At 43.2% G+C, this 24,754-nt stretch overlaps 2 protein-coding genes across 8 annotated transcripts in view; both read right to left on the bottom strand.

Annotated features, from left to right (window-relative positions):
- Nucleotide 1: 1 nt before the first annotated feature.
- Nucleotides 2-24,488, bottom strand: LOC131103554 (coiled-coil domain-containing protein 134-like). Of its 7 annotated transcripts, XM_058049910.1 has the most exons (14): nucleotides 18,457-18,506; nucleotides 16,943-17,344; nucleotides 14,487-14,657; nucleotides 12,569-12,891; nucleotides 11,835-11,907; nucleotides 8,878-9,016; nucleotides 8,674-8,795; nucleotides 7,395-7,479; nucleotides 7,126-7,307; nucleotides 6,949-7,020; nucleotides 5,495-5,691; nucleotides 3,965-5,008; nucleotides 3,811-3,876; nucleotides 1,634-1,681 (listed from the first exon to the last, which is right to left on the bottom strand). In XM_058049910.1, exons 6-11 carry the CDS (start codon nucleotides 8,978-8,980, stop codon nucleotides 5,566-5,568), a joined length of 690 nt encoding a protein of 229 aa, XP_057905893.1. In that variant the 5' UTR covers nucleotides 8,981-9,016; nucleotides 11,835-11,907; nucleotides 12,569-12,891; nucleotides 14,487-14,657; nucleotides 16,943-17,344; nucleotides 18,457-18,506; the 3' UTR covers nucleotides 1,634-1,681; nucleotides 3,811-3,876; nucleotides 3,965-5,008; nucleotides 5,495-5,565. The 7 variants fall into 7 exon arrangements, with proteins under 7 accessions (XP_057905885.1, XP_057905888.1, XP_057905887.1 ...); XM_058049909.1 differs by having other exon boundaries at nucleotides 1,639-1,681; nucleotides 3,965-5,691; XM_058049908.1 differs by lacking the exons at nucleotides 1,634-1,681; nucleotides 3,811-3,876; nucleotides 3,965-5,008; ... (4 more) ...; nucleotides 8,674-8,795; nucleotides 8,878-9,016 and adding exons at nucleotides 19,808-19,995; nucleotides 21,471-21,555; nucleotides 21,817-21,995; nucleotides 22,534-24,080; nucleotides 24,443-24,488 and having other exon boundaries at nucleotides 12,569-14,129; nucleotides 14,536-14,657; nucleotides 16,943-17,074; nucleotides 17,238-17,344; nucleotides 18,457-18,538.
- LOC131103552 (meiosis inhibitor protein 1-like) overlaps nucleotides 24,478-24,754 on the bottom strand; it is a 38,115-nt gene continuing 37,838 nt past the window's right edge. The window contains exon 28 of the mRNA XM_058049898.1: nucleotides 24,478-24,626. The gene's annotated coding sequence lies outside the window, so the exon portion shown is untranslated. The remainder of the gene's footprint in view (nucleotides 24,627-24,754) is intronic.

The raw sequence follows: 24,754 nt of genomic DNA, 5'->3' as shown, positions 1-24,754 counted from the left end.
TTATATTCCATTTGATGGAAATGCATAATTCATAAAAAAAAAGTTTGTGCCAGGTAGAAACAATATAATTTTGTGCAACATACAGTCAATTTATAAATGAAAATGTAATAATGTTCTCTTTCAAAATAATATTGAAAGGTATTCAAACATCAATTAAACATTTTCACATGATCTGCATGTGACAGTTTACATTGAAAATAATAATCAAACAATTGATTATCTGTAGGTAAAATATGTAATATGTAAAATATGTAATTTAAGGCATGATTGGCTCTGCATCTCATTATTTGTTTTTTTCCCAATGCATCTCAAAATCAGTTTTTTCCGAGTCTTTTGTTTTTTCTTTTTTCACTTTCACCACCAGTTTACAACTCAAGGCCGCCCCCACCGCCCCGGCCGCAGCTAGCCCCGCCACACGCTGGACTACCGGTACCACACCCGTTTGAGCGACGGGAGCACTGGACACACCTCCCGACGCAACTGCTGCGTTTGTGGTAGCTGCCGGAACCTGAAGAGCGCCATGTATTGCCGCCCCCACCCCCAAGGCAGCCCCCACGTACGCGCCAGCTGCTACAGCCACGCATCCCACTTTGCTAACCTGTTGCGCGGCCTCCTTAGCGCCCTCCATCGGGCTGGCGGCATCGCAGCCGCAAACGCCTCCCATAGCGCCACCCACAAATCCGCCTATCACCCCCCCGACGGTTAACGCAGTCGCTCCTGTTGCGGCCGCGGCGATGGCGGCTGACCCCATGAGGTACGCCGTGCCTGCGGCTGCTAAGGGCACAGCCAGGCCAAACGCCACGCCCAATGCCGCGCCCACAGAGCCGGAAATCACACATATTTTAATCCTTTCCATCAATTCAGGAGACAACAGAGCTCTTTTCCTGGCCGAGGACGGAGACGGAGACGGAGATCTGCCATTGGTCACGTCGCCCTCCTTCTGCTTCATCTTCCTCTCCTCCTCCCGAAGGATTGCCTCCGCCTCTTCAAACATAGCGTTGCTATAAAAGCCGCTTTCAGTCTGCTTCACCATCTCCATCACTTTCATCATGAGGTCTTCAACCTGCGCCACATTGCCGCGGTCTTTGTTGTTGAACACATGGTATCTGTTGCCGCACTCGGCGATCAGAGCTCTAAGCTTAGCTGGCGCGTCCCTCAGGTACTCTTGGACGCTCGTTCCCTCAAGGTCATCGCCTCTGGTGAAGAGAATGATTGTGTGATGTTTCACTGCTTTCTCTCCGAATATCCTGGCCAAATGGCACCCAGCCTGGTGCTGCTCGTCTGTGTAACGGGACCCGATGGGCACCACCAAGAGGAACGCGTGGGGGCCCGGGGCAGACGACGCCACACATTTAGCTATCTCTGTAAGAATCATCTTCTCAGGGAGGTGAGTGTCCCCAAAGCCTGGTAGGTCAGACACGCCCACTCTCAGTCGTCTCCGCCCACCATCCAGTACCAGCTCAGTGCTTTGCTGCTCACACGTGCGCGTCACCGAGGAGCAGCTGGTCCTTGACAGGAAGTGTTTGCCGCCCAGGATGGTGTTGCCGGACGCACTCTTGCCCGATCCGGTATTTCCCACCAGGACCAGTCTGAGTTCTTCAGGCATGGTGGTTTCTTTGTTCCTCTTGGTCATGTTGGACTCGGACTGTTGGACTCGGACTCAGTGATGGATGGATGACGTCTGCAACACACAATTTCTGGTTGGGATTACAGCGAATAAACACAAACACGGTAGATGGAAGTAGGGGTACAAGGCAGGGTTTGCGGCTTTTTTATTTAAAGACTTCCTCATTATAAGTCGTTTATTTACCACTGGAGAGCATGGGTCAAAGGTTACATGATTAAAGATCATAAAACACCTCTGGAGTCCATCCAACAAACACTGTACATTACTATACAGTACCTTAAGACTTTCAAATAATATACATTATACTTTATTTGATTTTATCCTGCCTGACCCTAACTAAACTCCCGGTTATCGATAAAAACCGAGCATTATCTTTAAACTCCCAATTATCAATAAAAAACGAGCATTACCCTTAAACTCACGGTTATCGATAAAAACCGAGCATTATTTTTTTTAACTCCCGGTTATCGATAGAAACCGAGCATTATCTTCGTAAAGAGTCCTTTTCTCGAACGCATATAAAACCGGAACAACAACAGCAACTGAAAGGAAGTCAAAGCATCTTCATCGATGCTGCTGCTGGGCAGCGCCATTAACGAATGTCCCTTCGAGGGTTTTAAACCCACGGTGCCCACGTCCGGGGTGGTCCACTTACCTGTACCGCCACCGAGTTGCTTGTGTTCCAGCTCCTTGCGTGTCTCCGCTCTTAGCGAGTACAAACAAGCGGGAGGGGGGGATTCAACCGTCGATTTTTATCGATATCACAATGATAGATTTTCCAATTCTCTTATTTGTATACTTTATATTGCTTTTATATTGATATTTACACTCAAATACAATAATTTGTCTTCCATTTATTGAATTCCATTTCCAAAGAAAATAACTTTATTCTACAACATGAGCTTCACTGGCACATTCCCATGTGTTTTATGAAACTAAACTTGGTCATATATTAGCATGACGACATGATTATTATATATCATATACTCACATTCCATGTGGAAGTGGTCATTTTTTGCTGCTTCCCCACTCCGCTTTAAACCCTTTCTGAAGTTTAGAATCCTGTCAATAAATAACAGGTGGCTAACTACTTAAGATTGCTAGCTTGCTAATATTTGTAAACAATGTTGAACTTTATTCTAAAACATGAGCTTCACTGGCACATTCCCATGTGTTTGACGCAAACTAAACTTGGTCATATATTAGCATGACGATATGATTATTATATATCATATACTCACATTCCATGTGGAAGTGGTCATTTTTTGCTGCTTCCCCACTCTGCTTTAAAGGTTTTCTGAAGTTTAGAATCCAGTCAATATATAATAGGAGGCTAACAAGTTAGATGCTAGCTTGGTAATATTTTTAAACAATGTTGACAACAATATCATTTGTCGGCAAGGACAATTGTCATGCAGAAAAATGTGTTATCATGACAGGCCTTGTTTTTCTTGTCTTGTTTGAGAGTAGTTTCACTTTCAGTTTGACAGTGACTGCTGGACGCAATTAAAGAAGTGAAGGAGAACATTAATCAAGATAACAAAGTGGCTCGTTTTGCCTTTTTAATTCAAGTCATCCGTCTTCTCGGCCTTTTCCGGTTCAGGGAGGATCAAGTCCAAAAGAACTTGACAAACTCAAAACTATAGTGTTCTCTTTAGTTGGTCGTTTGGCTCCATATTTGGGTCCTTTAGCAATGGGATACTAGCAATACTAGCATGGGAATTGTGATGCTAACGAGTCAAAATCCCACCAGGAAGTCAGGATCAGTGTTTGAAATGCTTAAAAAAAAATCAACTTCATCCAGGACCTGGCTGGTCCACATACCTGTACCATTACCAGGCTGGATGATTCGGTTATCGATATTGTCGATATAATGTGTTAATGATTGTTTTCCATGAAACGAAAGTAAAAGTTAACATCGCTCTCCTTTATGTACCCATGCCAACCAGTATAAATATTTCTTCGTTTCATTTGAATGATTGTTTTCGGTAAAACGAAAGTAAAAGTTAACATCTCTCTCCTTTATGTACCCATGCCAACCAGTATACATATCATTTCTTGTTTTTTTGTGAGGAACTATTTTTAGTATTGTAGTACAATATTCGTAGCTATAATCAAAGCGAATAAAACATGTATCACTACGCTAGAACGCAGAAATCAAGTAAGCAAGACATTTAACACACCGTACTTCATTTCCAGGTTGACGTGAATATTTTGGGGGCTCTGAGATCAGCCAGGCGGAACCCCGTCTTGATACACAAGTAAAGAGTTACACTGCAATACCAAATATGACCAGGAGATGTAGCCACAGCCTCAATAAGGTTATTATGAACTTACTTCCTGCCTTGTAACGTGACGTGTCAATAAATGCTGGTTGACTTTGCCAAAAGGATGGAGATGGCTGGAGTGAATTTCTTCCAGATCGGAGAGGAACATAGGCTGACCTATAAGAGTGGAGGTAGAAGTACACAGGTGGACTACATCTTGTGTCGACGGGGTCAAAAGATTGCGAAAAGGAGGTGAAGAAGCGTGTGAAAAGGAGGTGAAGAAGCGTGTGCAGGCAGGTTGGAACGGGTGGAGAAAAGCGTCGGGCGTGGTAGAAGAGTTTCAGCTACAATGAAAGGAAAGGCTGGGGTGACACCAGCCATGTTGTTTTTGTCTAGAGACAGGAAGCAGAACTGGACATAGCGGAGATGAGGATGCTGAGGTTCTCCTTGGGAGTGACCAGGATGGATAGGATCAGGAAGAAGTACATCAGAGGGACATTACATGTTAGAGGCCTTGGAGATTAAGTCCTTTAGGCCAGACTGAGATGTTTGGGACATGTCCAGAAGATATATTTACACACACACACACACACAAGTTTTTGTCTTTCTACCCATCAGGCCCCTTTTATTTCATCTCGTTTCTTACCAAATTAATTTTGTGATCTCAGCATGAGCTTCACTATTATATTGTGATGGAGGTCAACAATAAGGAAAGAAAATAAACACTGCCAAAAGACGTTCCTGTGAGAATAATAGCGGTGATAAAAACCTGCATTGCATCACACAGGAAGGTCGTTCTGTAGTTTTGGTTCCCACAGACAGGGGGCGTTGAAGAGCTAAAATTCCTGCCAAGACAGCATAAGTAAGACGCTGCAATTGTAAGCAACGTTGTGGTTGCTGAGTCCATTTGAAACAAGATTTCAACCAACGACGACACACGCAGAACAAAGAGACAAGGGTACAAGAGACAAGTATTTCTTGGCAAACACTCAAGGTGGACCAGAAACGAAAGTTAAAAGTTCAAATCCCCTACCTCGATATTGACCCTCTGAGCTCACCTCATCAGTACTTGGTGCAACCCGTAGCCTGTCTTCCAAGATCAGGTGAGTCCAAACTGCATTTTGGACATGAAATAAGCTCCACCCAATCCAATGTAGGCCAAAACAGGATATGCAAAGCTAGAAGAAAACATCCTAGCTTCGTGTTATAGATGACAAAGCAAAAATGAGTCATTTCAAAGAATTCATCCCCTTTATAATCAATTGATTCTATTTTTAGAATTTGCCAAAACCAATAAAAATGATCTGCACCTCACCAAACTCCTTTGGAAAGTAATATTATATATTTGTACATAAATAAACCTAATTCCAAAATATAGTTATTTCAACTTGCCGTTTCCCTTTATTTTCCCCTAATGATTGCCGGAAGAACAGCAAGTCTGACCTTTTGTCACAAACACAAACATTCACTACTTTTTTAGTTTTTTTTAAGCATCTTAAAGATGTTCTGTTTGGATTTCCCACAAAGCACCAGTGTTTGCGAGGACAAAGCCACGACCGCCTTCATTTCCCGCTTTGTCATCAGAGTCTACAAGGCAAACCTTGGCGGATCCGCTTCCTCCTCTTCCTTCTCTTCCTTCCCCATTCCCGCCGGCGTCGTGGAGGTGTGCTGCTATAGCTCGCTGCGGGAGCGAGAGATGCGAGGGCCTTTCCTGATTTCTTTCCGCTTCTCCTCCTTCCTCCTCCTCTTCTCCTCCTCCCTCAGGATCTTCTGGAAGGCCTCGGCTGTGTGGAGCACCTGAGGGAGGAGGAAAGAGACGACTGTGATGAAGCGCTTTTTCATCAATTCATAAATTATCGCCGTTTCGTGGTTGAATGCAGCCCTTTTTTAATTTTAATAATTTAAATTAAATAAATAATTATCAAAATAAATAATTTAATAAATAAATCAATTTAAATAATTTTAATGTATTATTATTTTTTGCCTATTATTTTAAATATTTATATATCTACCATATTGTGTCTATATGGGTATGCCTACTATATTGTGTGTATATGGGTGTTATTTCATGTCTTCAGGGTTTAAATAATGTAAAATAGCATATCTAGAAGATATTTTTCTATGCCATAACTACAAAAATATTAAATTTTTTAATATTGGGTCCTCTTTTGTGGGAATTCAATTAACGCGGTCGGATCCGGAACCAATTAACAGTGATAAACGAGGGGTTACAGTACATAGGTACGGTCAAACCATAGTTTTTGTACGCCACAGGTTTCAGATCAATTCTTAAAAAAAAAAAAAGACCGCAATTTTTCCATATTTCACGTGACAAACCATGTCGCCGACTCACTGTCTGCATTTTTGATTGAGTGACGGCTCCATACCTGCCATGGCGCCAGGTTGCCAGTGCCAGGAAATGGATAAGATGACAAACACTTGCTTCCTACATGTAAACACATCGTTTTCTACATCTAAAAATATTCGTATTCTCTAGAAAATTTATTTTTTTGTTCATTTTTTATGTGTCTGGAATGGATTCCACCCTGCATCTTAAAGGCAATGTGGCTAATTCATTACCATGGTAACATAAGTTGTGCATTTCCATAATAGACGCTAATGTCGAACGTTTGAAAGCTGATGAAGCGATTTTGATCTGACAAATCTGAAGTAAGTTTGATCAAGTGTAGAGTTACTGCATTTTCTGCTTGTCGGCCATTGAACTCATTTGACGAATGATGCTGGGAAACACACGGCATCGGTAGGATTGCAAGGTTTATACGGATTATAATGTGTAAATATCCTATTACATATGTATAAAGCAGTTTTTATTTTGAAACTTGGTGGGTGTGGCCTACATTCAGGTGCGCTCAATACTGCGGAATGTACGGTACATTAGTTCTTAGTACATCATTAAAATGTAGCATGTCCGCCCCAAAGCAACTCCTTACTGGGCCCAAGTGGGACACCCTACTGGGGTCGGCTGGTCTGTGCGGACTCCAGAGCGGCTGCCTGTTTGGCGAGGCCACATCAAGCGTATTTGAACGTACTTACATCATCCCGTTCTGTCCGGTAAGGGTTGATGAAGTCTGCAGATTTGGCCGTGATTCCCAACTCTTGTGACATCTTCTCCATGACGGGATCAGACGACGAAAGGGGGAATGGGTGCATTAGTGGCAAGAATATGATGGACACCAATGGACACCGATTGTTGTGATGCGGGGGTCTTACCAGCGTGAGGACATGTTGGTGGGCTCCTCCCGTGAACACTCCGGTCTGGTTGCAAAAATTCAGCCCCCAGCGCAGCAGACCTCCCCAGTCGGCGTTCCTGTCGTAGTAGTGGTGGACAATCCGTGGGAAGCGCAACGCCACATCGCCAAAAAAGGCGGTGTTTTCCACCACGTGGGAATAAGCTGTGGAGATTTATTGGATGGGGATCAAACGGAAGAAATGACACCGGTCTCTGAAATACAGACACAGTCTCGGAATGCAGGTTGGACCTTCTTTGATTTTATCATCCAGAGGGAATGGGTCATTGGGCTGCATGTTGGCTGAAACCAGGATCTGTCTGGAGTCCTCCAAGACCTTGAGAAGGAACATCAGAACAGATTACACATTAAAGCTACAGATCTGACAACCAAAGTCGCATTCTAAAACGTACAAATGTGTAAATGACGCATCCAAGACGTTGTGAGGATCTGCAGTTTTCCACACTGGCCACTAGGTGTCAGTCTTCAGTGAGACAGACAAGCACCAGGCTTTTATTGCAGGTTTTAATTATCTCAACATATTTATTTTACATGTCGTTTTTCTCATTAACATTAATATGTTGCAGAGTGTAAGCCACAAGCTGGAGCTCAACCCTGAGCCCTCGGTGTCACTGGCTGTCCACACCCCGAACCCCACCACGCCAAGCACCGGAAAACCAGAAATAGCCTTATTTATGTCTTAAATGGCGTATATTCTCTTATTATTCAACTATATTGGGTAATGCAAGTGTAAAGGTGACTATAGGGGTGCTATTTCATACCCAGAGGGCTCTAATAAAATGAAAAAATAGGTTTTCTGTGCTGTATTTATGAATATATTTCTAAAAAAAGAATCATACTTTGCGGAAATTTACTTATCCCTGCCAGTTTGGAAACAATAATCCGAGTAAACAAGTTTGTGGCAGCCATGGACGTTCCTTGGGAATCGATTTCATCTCATCTGAGAGGAACAGTGTGAGGCGTCTTCAGATAACTATCTTCTACAGGTGGTCCTCAGGTTCGGAAGACTGATGTATATAAGGTTTTAGTGCAAGCCGGAACTTGGACCTAAATGAACCCCAATCGTCCAGGAGTAAATACGACAATGAAATTAAAGAGGAACTTCTTAGTCTAAAGGAGAACCTCCTCGTCTCCTTCCAGATCTCCCGGTAACAGCGCACAGAATCCATGACCACTCCTAAATATCCTTCATGATGGTCGGGACTGTCCAGCAGAGACCACAATAGCAGCCAATGGTGGGCTTGTCTTCTCTATGAACTTTTAATGATGCTCATTTTCACTTCCACGGTGACAGCTTTCCTTTTCTATGGCGCACAGCCACTTGAGAGACGTAACACGTGGTTCGTATTCGTCGCCGTAACTAGTTCTTCAGATTTACAGACAAAAATTAAGCTTATAATTTCTAGGAGTGTGCTCATAACTCGTTTTTTATGGAAATGTGTCAATTGTATAATTGTTATTATACTCAAATACACACACACACACACACACACACACACACACACACTACCTTGAAGAGGCCTTTGAGCATGATGTCTATTATCTTATACTGCTGGTTGATGTCGTTGAGTTCCACCAGGTTTTTGAGCGCATTGAGCTGGTCTTTCCTCTTGGTCTCAAACAGACGCTTATCTGGTGCCGGGACATCAGGACGACAACAGCACACGCACGCGCACACACACACACACACACACACCAAGAAAGGAAAGGATACATATCTCCAGGTTTGAGTCTTGTCTCGGCCGCAGGGTGTCGCCGTCTCCCGAGCCGAGGACGGCTGGGGCAAGCGCCAGCACCACCATGCACAAACTCCACATGGCCGCTAGGGGGTGGCAGAGATCTGCTCAGCCGAACTGAATGAAAGAACAGAAAGCACAGCCACCGGTTTTTGTACTGTAGAATGGCAGTCAAAGTATCCTAATTTGTATCAATTAACCAAATTGGACCTGCATATGTTAAGCCTCATGCATTATGTATCGAGGAATAAATTAGTGGGAAAATACTTGGAAAAAGTCGGGAAAAACACTTGAATCTGCACCAAAAAAACAAAGTGTGAATGTAAATTCTGTGTAATATTGCTCAGTAACAAACAATCAGCTATCAATGAAGGCTTTTTCATCGTTTTCAAATGAGTTCCCTCCATGTGTGGCACTCCCGGAACGTGAGAAGCAGAGAGACGTGCAGTGGAAAAGGTGGTCGGTCTGTGGAACACTAGAGGGGAGCCTGCATTACAAGGAGGGCTCCTTATGTCGCTCTTAATGGCAACATCTGATGCCTGGCACTTGCCTAATCCCCGGAGAAGATTTTTTAAGTACCGCACTCCTTCCCTCCTCCTGCCCTCGCTTCTCTCTCTCTCTCTCTCCTCGTCCCATTGTCTCGCCTTCCTCAGCAGTTGATTTTTATGTTCGGCTGCTACCTTCTCTCCCTCAAAGGCTTTCTGCAAGGGGGGGCATGGAGATAAATAACTAAAAATAGAGCCTCATCAAATCAAGATTTTATGAAGGCCAAATCCAGAAGAAAACAAGAGCAGAATAGAGAACAACGTGGAGGAGAGGAAGAGGCGGGACAATAATTCACCTAAAACATGCATTATGTAACGAGGGCGCCGTCTTATGAGGAGGTGAGAGGGAGGTGCGCCAGGGTGATCGGGGAGGAGAGGATTAAGGTAACGTGGATCGGGCCTTGAGGAAAAGGGATCACGCTTATTCCATGAAAACTAAGCAAGATGAGCAAACCAGATGAGACGTAACATGCCGAAGCGCATGGGAAAACGGCATCGGGATATTCCAGGAAGTGCGTCTCATCTTGAATATTGATGGCGACTCAAGTCGAGTGTAGGGCGCCGCGGAAAACACTGCTCACCTGTGCGCAGTTTACACTGAAATGTTGTCTTGTTGCAGCACCGTTACAACTCTGATGAAAATATCCCACAAAATTTGTGGACCGCCACAAATAAAATTGGACCGCTACAGATAAATTTGGAGATACCGGTTTGTACTTGCTGAGAAACACTTTAACGCCCCGCCCCGCTTTTAGCCTTGTTTTTAGCTCTGAATGAATGTATGGATGTTGTATTTTAATACATCTTTTACTGTTTTTTTTTACTCAACTCTATTTTTTTATTACTTTTTTCTTCACGGTAAAGCGTATTTGAGTACTCTGAAAAACGCGACAAATAAAATGTATTATTATTATTATTATTATTAACGCAGCTGGTCTATATTTAGCGAGTCATCATAGCCGTCGAAGCTACTAGAGTCCCTCGCTTATTGTGGTGAAGTGGTTCCAGACTCGAACTCGATAAGTGAATTTCTACAAAGTAGGATTAAATAGTGCAAATTCTAAAAGGTGTTTTTTTTTGCCTACAATAACATGAAAAATGGCAAAATATACAAAACTGCAGCGGCACGGCGGTCTAGTGGTTAGCGCGCAGACCTCACAGCTAGGAGACCAGGGTTCAATTCCACCCTCGGGCATCTCTGTGTGGAGTTTGCATGTTCTCCCCGTGCATGCGTGGGTTTTCTACGGCTACTCCGGTTTCCAAAAACATGCTAGGTTAATTGGCGACTCCAAATTGTCCATAGGTATGAATGTGAGTGTGAATGGTTGTTTGTCTATATGTGCCCTGTGATTGGCTGGCCACCAGTCCAGGATGTACCCCGCCTCTCGCCCGAAGACAGCTGGGATAGGCTCCAGCACCCCCGTGAGGAAAAGCAGTAGAAAATGAATGAATGAATGAATACAAAACTGCAATATCTAGTATCATACACTGGTCAGTAGGTGTCAGTAATGTGCCATTATGACACACAAGCACCAGACTTGGTTGCCAAAACAGGCTTTCATTGCAGGTTAGACGTCTTGCATTGTACTTGTATGGATTCAGTGTTACCGTTAATATTTGTGTAGACTCCACTGTCGGTTCTTTTCAGGGTTCTGTACTGAATTGAAAACGCATCAGCGACGGCGAAGCAGACCAAACGACATTCGACAACGTGACTTCATCAGTTGGCTCCCGTCCTCAAGCTTTCTGACACATACTGCACTAAATATCCCCAAGTGGTGCTTCAGAGCATGAGTATTACCATATAACTGCCGGGGTGGGTGGCCGTGGGGGGGGGGGGGGGGGGGGGGGGGGGGGGGGGCTATCTCTATCCAGGATACAGCAGCTGGCTGCATTATTTGATGTTCCTGGGTAACTCCAAGCAGAAGGATCATGCAGCAATACGACAGATGGTTATGGGCACGAGGGTTAGCGCCACCGGGCACCATTTAAGGCAATCATTGCATCTGTAAAAAAGATGCTTACGTTTAAGAGCCCGAGTGTGAAGCCACGAGGTTTAGACGTGTGGGATTATACGTTTGAACCTGGAAAATGTGTCAATACTCGCAGTTCGCACGTACACGCCATTTCGCATCTGTCATGACTCAAGCCTTTCCGTGGCAATTTACATGTTCTCCGCGCTTACGTAGGTGCGCTCCGGGACGGTCCAAAAAAAGGATTCTTCCTAATTGGAAACATACCGCCTTATAAAATCATATTATTTAGCTGCTGTGCTAATTGCTGCAGGATTTAATTGCTCTAATTCTGTTTCACAAAAATTCCTCCATAAAGGCTAAGCAAATTTCTGTAACAACAAATCACCCAACCAGAGCCCAGACCTAAATCCTTACCTAGATGGATTTGTCCTCAGCTTCTCCAATCCGACGTGTTCAGCTCCAAGTCTTGACAGGCGATGACAATCTCCTGTGGTGCAGAAGATTAAAGTTTGATGTCATGTGCCAAGGATTTAGGATTTCCAGCCTTGTTATAAAAATAAAACTTCCGTGTCCAAACAGCGTAGAGTGAAATTAACACTTGTTTCCGTATTCTGTTTGAAATCCTTGCGATATGAAAACATGCAGAGTATACAAAGATGCCTACCACTCACTATCTGCAACCGCTCTAATCCCTTTGGTATAAAAAAAAAAGAAGAGTGGGATGCAGCTTGGAGAAGCCAAACACTCCACATCCATTTAAAGAGACACAACTAAGCCTGGAGGTGTGAGCATCTCATCGTGGGACAAGCGCCAATGCTCATCAGACAACCGGACAAGGAGCGAAGACAGTCCCCCAGGGATTCTGGAAGCCTTCTGAGGAAAAGTTTCATCTCCGGGAACTGAAAAATCACTTCTTTCCCCGCGTGGATGTGCAACACGGTCACCGTTCCAAGGCTGATCACAGAGAGGCTAGCAAAAGGGGGGGACCACCAAGTGTAGACGTATTCAATACTGACCTTCATCCAGCTCCGTCGTCAGTTTCTTGACTTATTCCACGCAATATTTCATGTAATGCGTTTGAACACGTGGAATCGCAGGAAGGAATATTTCAAAAGGCGACAACATCGTTATGAAATGAAACTACTCACCGTGTTCAAGTCAAAGTAGTCTTGTTTAACCTCTCACTTCCAGCACTGGAATCTTCGATCTCGGCACGCCGACGAGTTTTTTTTGTTTTTTTTTTATATCCTGGTGGAAATCCTCAGGTGACACAAACGCACACGGCGGTGCAGTGGTTCGCTGACATGCGGCTCTCGCTGCTCCACTCCGCCAGCGCCACGACCACGATGGCACCGGTAGGCTTCCCTTCCCTCCGACGAATGACAGCGAGCGGCCGCTCGGCTCGAGGGGGGGTGGTTTCCACACGGAGCGTTTAGAGGGAGACACTAACCGGGGGTACGTTCCGTTTCCGCTAATGAAAAAAAAAGATGCGCAGCTATTTGAGGAAGTAATTATTTTTTTATGTTAAGTTACAGTTTTTTTTTTACAGTTTATCGTTTGTAATTTGCTAATGTGTATAGTCAACTGTATTGGTAACTTAATACGTTGGAATGTCCAATTTAAAATCAAGATGTCGCCCAATATTTTTAACATTCATGTCCCAAACTATTGTATTATCTTAAGAGACATTGCTATGGCATTGATATTTGAATACACTTTAGAGTAGTAGTTGTACAGCTTGTATTGCAGTATAGATATATTGTCCACTGAAACTATTGTCATTTGTTAAATATATACAGTAATGAGTCAAGCGTGTTGGCGGTAGTGTCAATGTCTGGGTGTGCATGAGTGCTGCCGGCATGGGGGGAGATGTGGTTCTATGAATTCCAACCTGCACTCTGAAGTGGCTAACAAGCTTATTACTTTTCTACAATATCATATGTTAGATATTAATATTAATATTGTAAGTCTAAGCATCCGAGGGCACACACTCACATAGCACAATCAGAGCTGCATGAGAAGCAGAAGTCGGGCTCAAGATACATTTAAATGGCTATTTTGTTTTCCACATGAGAGTATTGGCTCCCCCGACATTCGTCGCACGTGTCAACATAATTAAACAGGCCCGCATCGTGTGGCGAACCGCTGCCTGGTTACAAAGTGAAGGTCGTGCGCAGTAACCTCAGCCATGATGCATCCATTTAAGCGATGTGTTCTTTTGTAAAGTCACATTCCTTGTGACGGTAAGAAAGCATCCATTTAATTTAGCAGAATGTGAAAAAAATGACTATAATGTAATTAATGCATGCACAAGTAATGGATTTGACCTTGGAAACTCCGAAATGTAAAACAGTTATTATCTGAGGTAGAATCCAAATATCTAAACCACACAAAACATTTCATATCCTTGAAGCCTGATAGGACGTAGAAGGTCTTGGCTGTCTTACAAATGGAAGTAATAGTTTAGTAAAAAAAAAAAAAATCTTTTTTAAATGTTCGAAGTAATAAATCTACTGTTGATACAAAGTGATGGATGGAACGAGGTGTCGAAACGATGCTTTCAGTGAACAAAAAGTGTTGTTGTTTCCACCTCTTGGTAAACACTGCTTTGTGGAACATAAAGAACATTCGAGTATTCGACTGAATACTTTCCGTCAGTCTATGATCACGGCAAAGTCAGACAGACATATGGACACGCCAGGAACACGTCTGAAGAAAAGATTTAAGGAAAAAAGCCAAAAATAAAACGTCAAATGTTGCTGCTTTTAGCAAGCATATTGTACTGACTAATCCACTCTACCATTTCCTGTTTGTAGGTGTGTGTGTGTGTGTGTAATAAAAGGGCCCGTTAAGTACAGTACATCACTGACCCGACTAGAAAATGGTAACAAGTGTGCTGTACAGCACTGGAGTAAAAACTACATCAGTACCAGTCAGAGGAAATCAATAGGAGTGGACCGCTGCTGTTTGAAGTGGAGTACGAGTGTGGGCAGCAACACAAGCGAGACCCTGACCGATATATATTCCGTACTGTTGCAGGATGCGAGCCATAGTTTGTGTATTTACTTGGTTTTTCTTTGGATTGGAGTGGAGTTTCATTCAAGGTTTGGGATACAGGATGTTGCTGGGCAAAGCGAGGCTCTCCGTGGGGGGCGCCGAGACCAGGGACTCCATCACACGCCTCACTCGCTGCTTGTGTTCCTCTGTGGGCGGAGGCTGCAAGACGGCACTTTGGATCTGAGTGAGAGAAAGAAAAGTGGCACTTCAGTTGTTTCACTGAACAGAAAACCAAAAGAGCTGATGGAGTCAACAAGGCAAAAATACAATTACAGAAAGGAACCAAACATGAAAAGGCACGTATTTGAATTATGATGGACAGGCTGAGCTGCAACGATCGAATCGATTACCTGATTAATCAGTTCACGAGACGAGACGATGTGCAAGATGGGGTCCACAAGAACGTGAAGAAAATGGACTTTTGTACAATAAAAGTACAAGTACAAGTACAATAAAAGTACAATTAAAAAAAATTACGACATTCGTTCATTTTCTACCGCTTATTCTCACTCATATATAATAATATAATAAATATTGTAAATATAAATATTCATTCATTTTCTACCACTTATCCTCTCAAATATAATATTAATATAATAATATAATAATATAAATATTATAAATAATATTATATACATATTATAAATATTATAAATAATATTATAAACAAATAATAAATAAAGTTTGCTTATCCTCACTCATATATAATAATATAATAAATAATATTGTAAATATAAATATTCATTCATTTTCTACCACTTATCCTCTCAAATATAATATTCATATAATAATAATATAATAATTAATATAAATATAATAATATTATATACATATTATAAATATTATAAATATAAATATTATAAATAATATTATAAATAAACAAATAATATAATAAATCAAGTTTGCTCTCCAAGGACATGAGGCAAAACATTTCTCATTCATTTTCTACCGCTTATCCTCACTCCTCAGATATAATATTAATATAATAATATAATATTATAAATATTATAAATAACATTATAAATTATAAATAAACAAATAATAAAATAAATCAAGTTCGCTCTCCAAACATTTCTATTTGACACCAGTTCACTGACGAGTGTACTGATTTCCTCACAAAATGAGATGTGGCTTTCGAACACACTCATAACAACAACATCTGCACGCGCGTCTGCGTGTGTGAATGGAAGCCAACGAGATGACGGAACACGAGTCGTATCAAGTGTGCGTGTCACACCGAAGCCCGTCTCGTCTCGTCTCGTCTCGTCTCGCTTTCTCATGCAAACACAGGCAGGCGCTTGTGTTGGCGTAGTTCATGATTCCCCGACATCAACTCCACCGGCAGGGCCATCATTCTGCCGCTCCTCTGGTTCTGAGCTACTCTCCGCATACTAAGTACGCATTGGTGTATCGGACATGGTTGATGTGATGCCGACCACTGCAGCAAATGACAATGATCATTAAGAGTTCACTGGGAATCTGTCTTTGACAGGAAGCAAACCCATTTTGACGCCAGATAAGAGACGTAAATAAACAACACGGCAACGGAGTGAATCATTGGGAACCAAACAATGAGAAGCTTTGATTTGTTTTGGTCCGTAAATCACTACTGAGCGGCGCTAACATCACAGTTAAACACTGGCTTTCATCAATTATTCAGCACAAATGGAAAAATATTTCTCGCATTTTTGATAAAAGAGTACTGGTATGTGTAATCTCCGCAGCCATCCTTAGTGATATTCAATAATTCATAAAGAACGGCAATGATAATGTTCGTATGCTGTGTGGCTTGCAAAGGTAACAAAAGGGGGGGGGGTCGGTAAAGGTGCCCCCCCCCCCAAAGTCAAGGCTGCTTTCCTGAAACATTCCACAGATTTCTTTTTTTAATGTCTTGATGAGGGCGGCACGGTGGTCTAGGGGTTAGCTCGCAGACCTCACAGCTAGGAGACCAGGGTTCAATCCCACCCTCGGGCATCTCTGTGTGGAGTTTGCATGTTCGTGCATGCGTGGGTACTCCGGTTTCCTCCCACATTCCAAAAACATGCTAGGTTAATTAGCCACTCCAAATTGTCCATAGGTATGAATGTGAGTGTGAATGGTTGTTTGTCTATATGTGCCCTGTGATTGGCTGGCGACCAGTCTAGGGTGTACCCTGCCTTACGCCCGAAGACAGCTGGGATGGGCTCCAGCACCCCTGCGACCCTCGTGAGGAAAAAGCGGTAGAAAATGAATGAATGAATGAATGTCTTGATGAATGTTTCATGTCAAGCTTTCTCCGACATTTCTCCGATCTGTATCTACCTATCCAACGTGTTTTGCTTTTTCTTTGACTTTTTTTTTGCTAACACCTGCCTCGACAGACATGAGAAGGAAAGCTCCTCAAGGAAGCATTCAATGTCACCTGTGGTTGCGAGTCTTTATTCCTACCGAGACAAAAATACACGCTCACCGCACGGCTTGTGTACCTGTATGAGAAGTAGCCTGAGGGCTTGTGATGCTTCCTGGCTGAGAGTCTTTACCCCTTTCCTCTCTACCGCATCCATCACCTGGAGCAGGTCAGGCTCCCACAGCACCGCCATGTTGCCGTGCCGCACCAGCTGGGAAAGAACACACACAAACACACACACAGCGGTACTCCCAAATCCCCTTCTTCTTACGCAACATAATCCAAGTCCTTCCGTGCTTTTAATCACACATGATTTCTATGATTTCTCTATGAATGATGCTTCATTTGAAAGTGTGCGGCGCATCACGTCTCACAAGTGTGATAACTCTGAGAATGGCGGGGTGCAGCAGGCAGTTCTCTCCCGAGCTGTGCAGGCAGAAGAGGAGGAATCGACTCCACGGTTGACAAACTACATACGTGGCTGAGAAAGAACACACAAGCAAAGACAAATAAGATCAAGTTAATGTATTTGCAACCTAAGTTGTTATAATCAGTAACATGCTACACAAAAAAATGGCGGTCAGGGTATCAGGGCGGTCTGACTGACAGCCCCCCCACATGGGAGCAAGCTTCCCCGTGACAGGTAAATCACACGGGTGGCCTGGAGGAAGCGGCTCGAGACACACGATCTCGACGTGAACATCTGGAGCTATCGCTTGTGATGAAAGTCGCTGACAGCTGGCTTTCCAAAGGCGGAAATACATTCTCTGTCGGCACTTCCTGGTTAATGGGAGCGACCGGTCAACGTTGTCAGGCTCGGAAATTGCTTTCACTCTTTGTCAAAAGTCTTGTCAGTTTTGATGCTGTATAGCTTTTAGCGTTTTCGGCCATTTTTTTTGTCCCTTGTTGCTGTTGTCAGCTTAGTTTCTTTTTAGACCTACAACAGGCGGAAGACTGCGTACAGTGACCCCCCTTCACCTTGGTGGCATACACTTGGGATGTCTCGGAATTCCCAACGGCCGGGAGGAAAACGGTACAGTTAAAAATGATACATTTTTATACAAGTTTGTTGATGAGTTCAATAAAATAGAATTTATAAAAGGCATTGCATTTTTTGTATTGAATAAATACTAAATAAATATGTGCCCTGTGATTGGCTGGCGACCTGTCCAGGGTGTACCCCGCCTCTCGCCCAAAGACAGCTGGGATAGGCTCCAGCACCCCCCCGCAACCCTTGTGAGGAAAAAGCGGTAGAAAATGAATGAATGAATAAATACTCGGTAATTTCCCTGTACCGTTGCACCCCTAGTAATTAGTTACCAGGGATTGCGTTACTGTACTGGCATTGTACTCAACGTTTAGGCCCCCCCCCCCCCCATCAAAATAGGACATCAGCTGCAGTCCCGTGCACTGGCTGAGCGCCGGCCAACGGATAAACGGTATTAAATATCGGTGCATGGCAACAGTGCTGCAAGAGTAATGAATGACATAAATAACGATAACTACTTTTTTAAGCTCTTACTTCCAACAGGCTAGTTTAAAACCCGACAAGGGCAGAACTGACATGACATATATCGTGACTAAAAATGTTACCTGTCTTGGGACTCTTCCTCTGCAGGAAGCCAAGCAAGGCACTCAGGCAGTTGACTGAGGCTCTCAGTAGTAGTTCATGCTTCTAAAAAGAAATACAAGAGCCTAAGTCAGTATAATACAAAGTAAAAATAACCAAACTATTGTAGATTAGTTAAAATGTCAGGTGACGTGACTTGCTCAAAAAGTACACACGATATACTAAAGCGTCAGAAAGCATGACTGTGACGTGGAGGGCAAGGATGCAACCAGACCGTAATGAGGATTTAATCGTGCATGTCTTTCGTGTTGTAGCGGTTCTCAGCCCAAATCCTGAAGTAGGCCAGGCGCATATATCAAAGACAGTTGACTTCTACTCTAATCTTCAAGCGGAGAAGACAAGAAAGTAGTCGGGAGCAAGAGCGGGAGGGGAAGCGCATTGGTGAGGTGAAGAGGGTAAAGGTAGAACATAGGACTAATGAAAGCGGAGATGATGCATCAAGACAAGACACAGAGACAAAAAAGGGAATTTGTAAGGGATGACCTACGAGTGTGGGGGCCAAGGTCTGGGCAGATGATGTCAGCGTTCTATTTCTGTAGCTCCAAAAGCTAATTCTATTTAGTTGAAGTAAGAATGTTAAGCGTCTATAGAGAATAAGATGTCACTAGAAAACATAACTTTTACTTATGGACATTTTCCCAATGGGATTATATGCTAATTAACAGATGACATTATGAAATTGACTGTTCAACGACTACAAGGAAAAATAATCTGAGGAAGCTAAAAGCTGTACGCTAATCTAAATCTGACTTTATTGAAGGATAACAGACATCGTTTTGTTATGTCGGTTCAATGTGGTTTTGTATGTGAGGATTAATGACTGATAAATTAGTACAGTATGTTCTAAATACTGTGTTATCAAATATAAAAACTAATAATGCATCTCTGGTCGGTCGTGCATTCAGGTTATCACTACTCTTTACGACACTCTGGACAAAACAAGAGATTACAAGAAAAGATGTTTTTAGCGCCGGTGCTAAGCGGGACATGAGGGGAATTCATGGTTTATTCACCACAACACCACCTTTGCATTCAATTTACTTCGAAATGAGCCTGTGGCCAAACACATAGTGGGGTGTCGTGTCTGTGTCTCCAGCAAGATATTTATTTTTCCACTACTGGCTTTTTTCACTACTGTGGTAAGAAGCGTTACGACTGCAGAGTGTAGCCTTCTTCTCGCCCGGTAAAATTATCACAGCCTCACGGCAACCTGATTCGCAATGAGACTATGGGCTAAAATTGTTAATGTTCCAGTAAACGGTAATGTATACGGGTTTTTTTTTTATATTGGATTCTCCACCAAGGTCAAACAACCTGTAAAATAAGTCCACTGAGAGCGATGGAGAGGCACTGAGCCCCTCTGGAGCCGAGCGGGAACAATTCCCCGTCTTCAACCTCCAAGGGTGTTGTTGGTCCAACCAAGCCAGGACCGCTGGTCACGCTCATCACTGCCGAGGTGAGGTCAACGTTGAGTAAGGCCTCCAGCAATCTCAGGTAACTGACTGGGAAGAGGCAAAAAAGGCAACAAAGTTCATAGGAACGGGATTAATTGGGCTAAACGGAAGATGAAAATTGAGTGAAAATGGAGACGGCGAGAACAGAGAGAGATGGCGTGACAGCAGGAGGGAAGTGACAGATCGCAGTCAACTTGACATACCACACACATAACCAGCAGGAACACTTCATGTCATGAAAATATCCCCAATTCAGCCCAGGATACGCTAAGTTGATGTAGGGTGCATAGATGTGTCAGGAGATCTCGTGAGATTTAAAATGTGACAATATTTCTATGAAATATGATAATAAATTAATCCAGGGGTCGGGAACCTTTTTGGCTAAGAGAGCCATGAAGGCCAGATATTTTAAAATGTGTATCTGTGAGAGCCATATACATTTTGAATGCAATAAAATGTGTGCATTTTTATGTAAGACCAACAGTTTTAGATATAATGGGCTCTAATTATGTAGACCAGGCACACTACCCCACGCCAATGGGGTGTGGCCAGCACACTTTCGTGAGCAGCGCAGTGTCTAATAATAAATCAAATACTTGCTGCCATTAATGCAACTTCTGCTGCTGCATGGTTTTGAACCGTATTCAGTACACGTATTTCATTCTTTTGGCCATCTTCACCAGAAGGCTTGGTTCTGCAGCTTTGACTATTTGACTAAAGGAGGAAAGTTTACATTTACATGTTTTTTTGACATCTCAATGACCGAGGTAGACTACAGCATTACCCAGTAATAATCAAGTTTTGGTGTTTGACCTGGAAAATATCATCAGGAAAGATAGATATGGTTGGCCGTATTGCAGCAGAATATAGATGGACGAATTAAAATGCATAAGAAAGTTGTTGATTTTGAATATTATTTTTAACAGTCATTTCTGTGATGGTTTACTTTAAAATGTTAGCAAAAATACATTTTTATTGTGGTAAGAAATGCCTGAGAGCCAGATACAGTCATCAAAAGAGCCCTACCTGGCTCCCGAGCCATAGGTTCCCTACCTCTGAATTAATCACACGATAAATGAAAACCAACTCGATCATTTCACAAGCAAACAGAGTGAGACCTCTTGTCAGAACTACAGTTGCTTTGCTTCTGTGGGGGGGTCGTTGGGCCTCTAGCATACACACTTCCAATAAGCGGAGCCTCGTGAGGAAGGAATGCAAGGTAACGTAGAAATTAGCACAATTATTAATGAGCAAGGTGAACCCACCAACACTAACGAGCACTCCCACTTTATCAATAGTAACTCTGCTCTAAAAATCCACAATCAATCAATAAAGTACAAACTTAATTTTTACTTCCTGCAAATGAAACGAGTGCAATAGAAATGAAAGCAGGACAGTTGGCGTAATAACAATAATAATTTGGGTCATGATTGCATCGACTTACTAGAACCGGCACTTGCTATGTTAATTATTTATGTCTGCCTCTGAACAGTAAATGTCATACATAATATTGGCTTTGTTACCGAGCAAGAGATTGTCTGTGTTCCTTTTCTGAAGAAGGATTCGCTGCACAGTTGCGTCCAGGCTCCAGCTGAGGCTTTTGTGAACCTTAAAGAATGGAGAGACAGCGGAAAGGAAACAATAGAATGCGGGGTGAATCAGAGGAGCTTTGGACCAAATGCTTATTGTTGGTAATATTGTATTATCCCCGGCAGTGGAAGCTGAGAGCTAAGATGAAGGTGTATTTTTAAAGACTGCAGCCTCACATGATGTTTTTTTTTTTCCTTTACAATTGTCGCACTTCCTTGTTCTTTGTGTCGTGGCCTTCGTAGTTGAAGGCTAGAAAATGGCGACGAGTGAAGAGTCTACCTGAGTGCCGTGCAAATGCTGCAAAGTGATGAGCGAGGACGAGAGAAGATGACTGACACACAGCAAGGAGGAGGAAGGAGCAGCTGAAGAGGAGACACGCGGCCCGGCGTGGGGCGGGGGGGACAGAACCGTCTGAAGCTGCTCCATCAGTCCACAGTTAGAGAGCAGCATGGAGACAGCTGGGGAGGAGAAGGCGCTGGATCACGTGTCAGCAAGTAAGAGCGTGGATCAAACACAGTGTTATCACTTTGTGTGTGACTTCATAGAGCGTCACCAAAAAACACACCTCCATGTTGGCCTGTGCGGGGGTGCTAAAACCCAACAAATCACTGACTTAGAAATTTCTCACCAAAAAATGAATGAATATGTTGTGATCCGAATTCTTTGGCTTTGTATTCCAGGCACGCCCTAGAATAGACATCGGTAGTTTGACAGAACCGACTAAGTAGCCCCAAGAGTCAACATATCAAGTGATGTCCACTCTGTTTAAATATTGAAGTGTCAAATAGTATGATTATTATTTCCTTTCAGTCTCAATAATCCATGTTCTCCCTTGGTCAGACCCACCGTGTCACAAAGTCAAAGCAATGCAAACAGAGCGCAGTTAAGAGGTTGAAATGGAGAGGCACACAATGAGATATTGAACGGTGTTGGAAAGTACACACACACACACACACACACACACACACACACACCGAGGGCGAGAGCGCGTCAAACCTCTGTCGTTGCAGTCTGGAGGAGAGAGGCTCAGGCAGCAGTACAGGTAGCCGAGGGCGGGCAGCAGACTCTCCGTGTTGGATGGGCTCAGCCTGCCTGTAATATTACTCACTCACACACACACACACACACACACACGTTGGGAAAATCAGGCCTGGCGGTTATGATCTACGACATTTTGTGGTGCCAAACTTAAGACATTAGCATGTAAAAATGAAAGTGTCCCTTCACCGCATCTCTAAACATTCGCAGAAGACTCCATCTTGTTTGTGACATTAAAAAAACAACAACAAAAAGAAGCCGTCCATGTTTTCCACTGCCCCAGCTGTCTTCAGGGGAGTGTCGGGGTACACCCTTGACTGGTCGCCATAGAAACGATTATGCAAATTTAGATGACTGCATCATTTAGGGCTGGGCAATATTTCTTTTAAGCACGATATCAAAAATAAGCATATCGATTTCGATTTGATGTAGCAGCTCCGAGTATCCTGTGGTGTTTTTAGTGTTTAATAGTACTTTATTTATTACTTCCTTATTGTTTTTGTGCCACACCGACCCCTTAAGCAATGCGATGTTCATCCTGTTACGTTTGTAGCGTGCCGCTTGCTCAACTGTTTACATTCAGGAGGTGGAGAGGCTGCATAATGAGAGTGAACCCGTGAAAAACACGGTATAAAGGTTGCTGGATAAAGACGGCATCAATCATGTTTACCGTCTGTCGTCATGAGGAACGTGAGACGGAAGTGCTAACGGCGCTAACCCGGCTAGCTTGAGTGTAGCATTCAACATTATATTCAACTTTTTCTATATTTATTTTAAAAAGTTTTCAGTGGCTATTTTTCTATAAAGATTGTTTAATATACCATGTTACAACATAGACACTTGTGGCCAACATGGCGCCCCCCGCTGGGCCGCCCCCTCACTGTGGTGGGGAAAAAAAGAGTCACTACACAAATATTTTCCAAGTATTTCATAGTACAATATTGTTTTTGTGGCTCGATCCACAATTTGCAGTCTATACGTATATGGCGTGATGTGCCTAACTCATGTCGTACTCTGGATGGTAAAGACTGAATTAATTAATGTCAACAATTGACAAGCTGGAAAAGGGATAAGGCTCCACTAATGCACGCACACGGTCCAGATCCAAGTACGGCAATAATGAGTCACAGAGGGATGATGGGATTTCAACATCAAGACGCTAAAGGTAAAGGTTTAGTATATTTCATCATCAAGCAGTCGGAGCTTCTATGTTCACGACTGAAGAGACGCAAGATTTCCACTCCGGTGGGAATACAGGTGAATGCAGCGTGTGCTTACTCAGATAAAATGACTTTGTTCGGTGTTAAAGAAGTTGTGTTTGTCATCGTTATTGTGTACACTGAATGATGAGCTGAGGAGAGGAGAGGAGAGGAGCAGAGCCGTTTCCACCTTACCGTGGTAGAGCAGCTTGAAGTGTACTCCGTCCATCTTGCTGCAGCGGGGGGAAGGCGGGTTGCTGGTCTGAGTTACGCAAAGCAGCCTCAGCACCAGAGGGAGCGAATGCACTGCAAAAGCAAGCGGTCAAAAAAAAAAACAGATACTGTTCATGGTTGCTACCAGGAAATGTGCAGCATAATTACTGTATGAATATTACACTGTATTGTTCTCATTCATGTTCTTTGCCAGTCATTTGTACTTCAAAAGATCTACATCTGTCATTTTCTTCATAAAATTGTATCACAAATACAACATAAGAGGGAGTGAAGCCCATAAAAACATCCCAGCAATATAATTTGCAAATGGGTCTAAGTAAATGTATTTATTGGTGTTATTTAATAGTATCAATAATTAATAATTAACACTTTTTGTTGGTCAGCCATAAGGCTTTGATGAGCAAACACCAAGTTATGACCCTCTGCTTCTTTACCTTCTTCAGTGCGATTCAGTCCACGGCCCATCCTCTCCACACTGAGTCTCTGCAGGGCCTGAAGTAGGGCGGGTTTCAAACTGGTACACAAGTCCGCCTCAAATTCACTGCGACCATCCAAGAGAAGCGTCAGAACTGACAGTGCTCGCTCCGCGAGGGCAGCCTCCCCGCTGCAAACCACGTCCTGCGGAACACAACTTCATCACGTTGAATGTCCTGAACTTTGATCAGTCGGAGCTAATAACGGTGAGAATTCCATCTGTCTCCAGACCGTGCTTAAGACGCTGCGGCGCGGCACGGCGCGGCGAGCCT

This window comes from Doryrhamphus excisus, chromosome 15 (assembly GCF_030265055.1).
Source record: "Doryrhamphus excisus isolate RoL2022-K1 chromosome 15, RoL_Dexc_1.0, whole genome shotgun sequence".
NCBI classification, from domain to species: Eukaryota; Metazoa; Chordata; class Actinopteri; order Syngnathiformes; family Syngnathidae; genus Doryrhamphus; species Doryrhamphus excisus.
The sequence above is the reverse complement of the archived record's forward strand: the minus strand, read 5'-3'. Positions and strand labels throughout refer to the sequence as shown.

Excerpts from the sequence above, each read along its gene's own strand:
- LOC131103554 (XM_058049904.1), bottom strand. The coding sequence starts at position 1,633 with ATGACCAAGAGGAACAAAGAAACCACCATGCCTGAAGAACTCAGACTG.